The sequence below is a fragment of the Plasmopara halstedii genome (genome assembly GCF_900000015.1).
Source record: "Plasmopara halstedii genome assembly, contig: Scaffold_253, whole genome shotgun sequence".
In the NCBI taxonomy this organism is placed as follows: Eukaryota; Oomycota; class Peronosporomycetes; order Peronosporales; family Peronosporaceae; genus Plasmopara; species Plasmopara halstedii.
In genome coordinates, this window is record NW_020187174.1 from 758,246 (window position 1) to 758,868 (window position 623).

Consider the following 623-nt stretch of genomic DNA (forward strand, 5'->3'; position numbering starts at 1 on the left):
TGTCTCGATTTGCTCGAGCACACTGAAATAGTTGCTAGTAGTAACACCAGTTATATCCTTAGGGCGTTCCTTGGTGGTGAGATGATAGAAACCATCTGCACTTCGCGAACGCTTGTTCTTGCGGCGACGTACAATACTCGTGGTATCAGCCACAGGACCAAGACGGCGGGGAGGACTGGGTGGTGGTGTGAGCAATCGACTTGATGGACTACTGATCGAGAGATCAACAGACGGACTAAGTGGGAGAACAACGAGAGCCGTTGACGAGGGCGCCGGGGTTGCTGTAGTTCTGGTCACAATGGCACGCTTGAGTGAGGAGTCTAAGTGCCGAATAGCCTGCGACGTTGGCTGACTTGAACGAGAACGGGAAAGGTCTTGAGGGGGCTGGACCGGACTCTCACGCAGCAGTGGGTGGTCAGTTAAATCGATTGCATACGCAGAGCGATAATCGAATGGCAGACGCTCAGATGGGTATGGCGTGTTCTTTCCATGTGTAGGAAACAAACGCCCACCAAACATAACTTGGTCGCATACAGTGCTGTTTTGTATGAGAGGGAATGGACAAGACGTTGACACAAAGTACACACGCCACGTGGCCGTCGTGATGCCAGTGGCAACGTTTA

The 623-nt window shown here is 52.2% G+C and overlaps 1 protein-coding gene across 1 annotated transcript in view; it reads left to right on the plus strand.

Annotated features, from left to right (window-relative positions):
* PHALS_04207 (uncharacterized protein) overlaps positions 1–352 on the plus strand; it is a gene marked incomplete at both ends in the record, with an annotated part of 706 nt that extends 354 nt beyond the window's left edge. The window contains one exon of the mRNA XM_024722229.1: positions 89–352. Coding sequence (XP_024573327.1) covers positions 89–352 — 264 coding nt within the window. The remainder of the gene's footprint in view (positions 1–88) is intronic.
* Between the last annotated feature and the right edge of the window lie 271 nt (positions 353–623).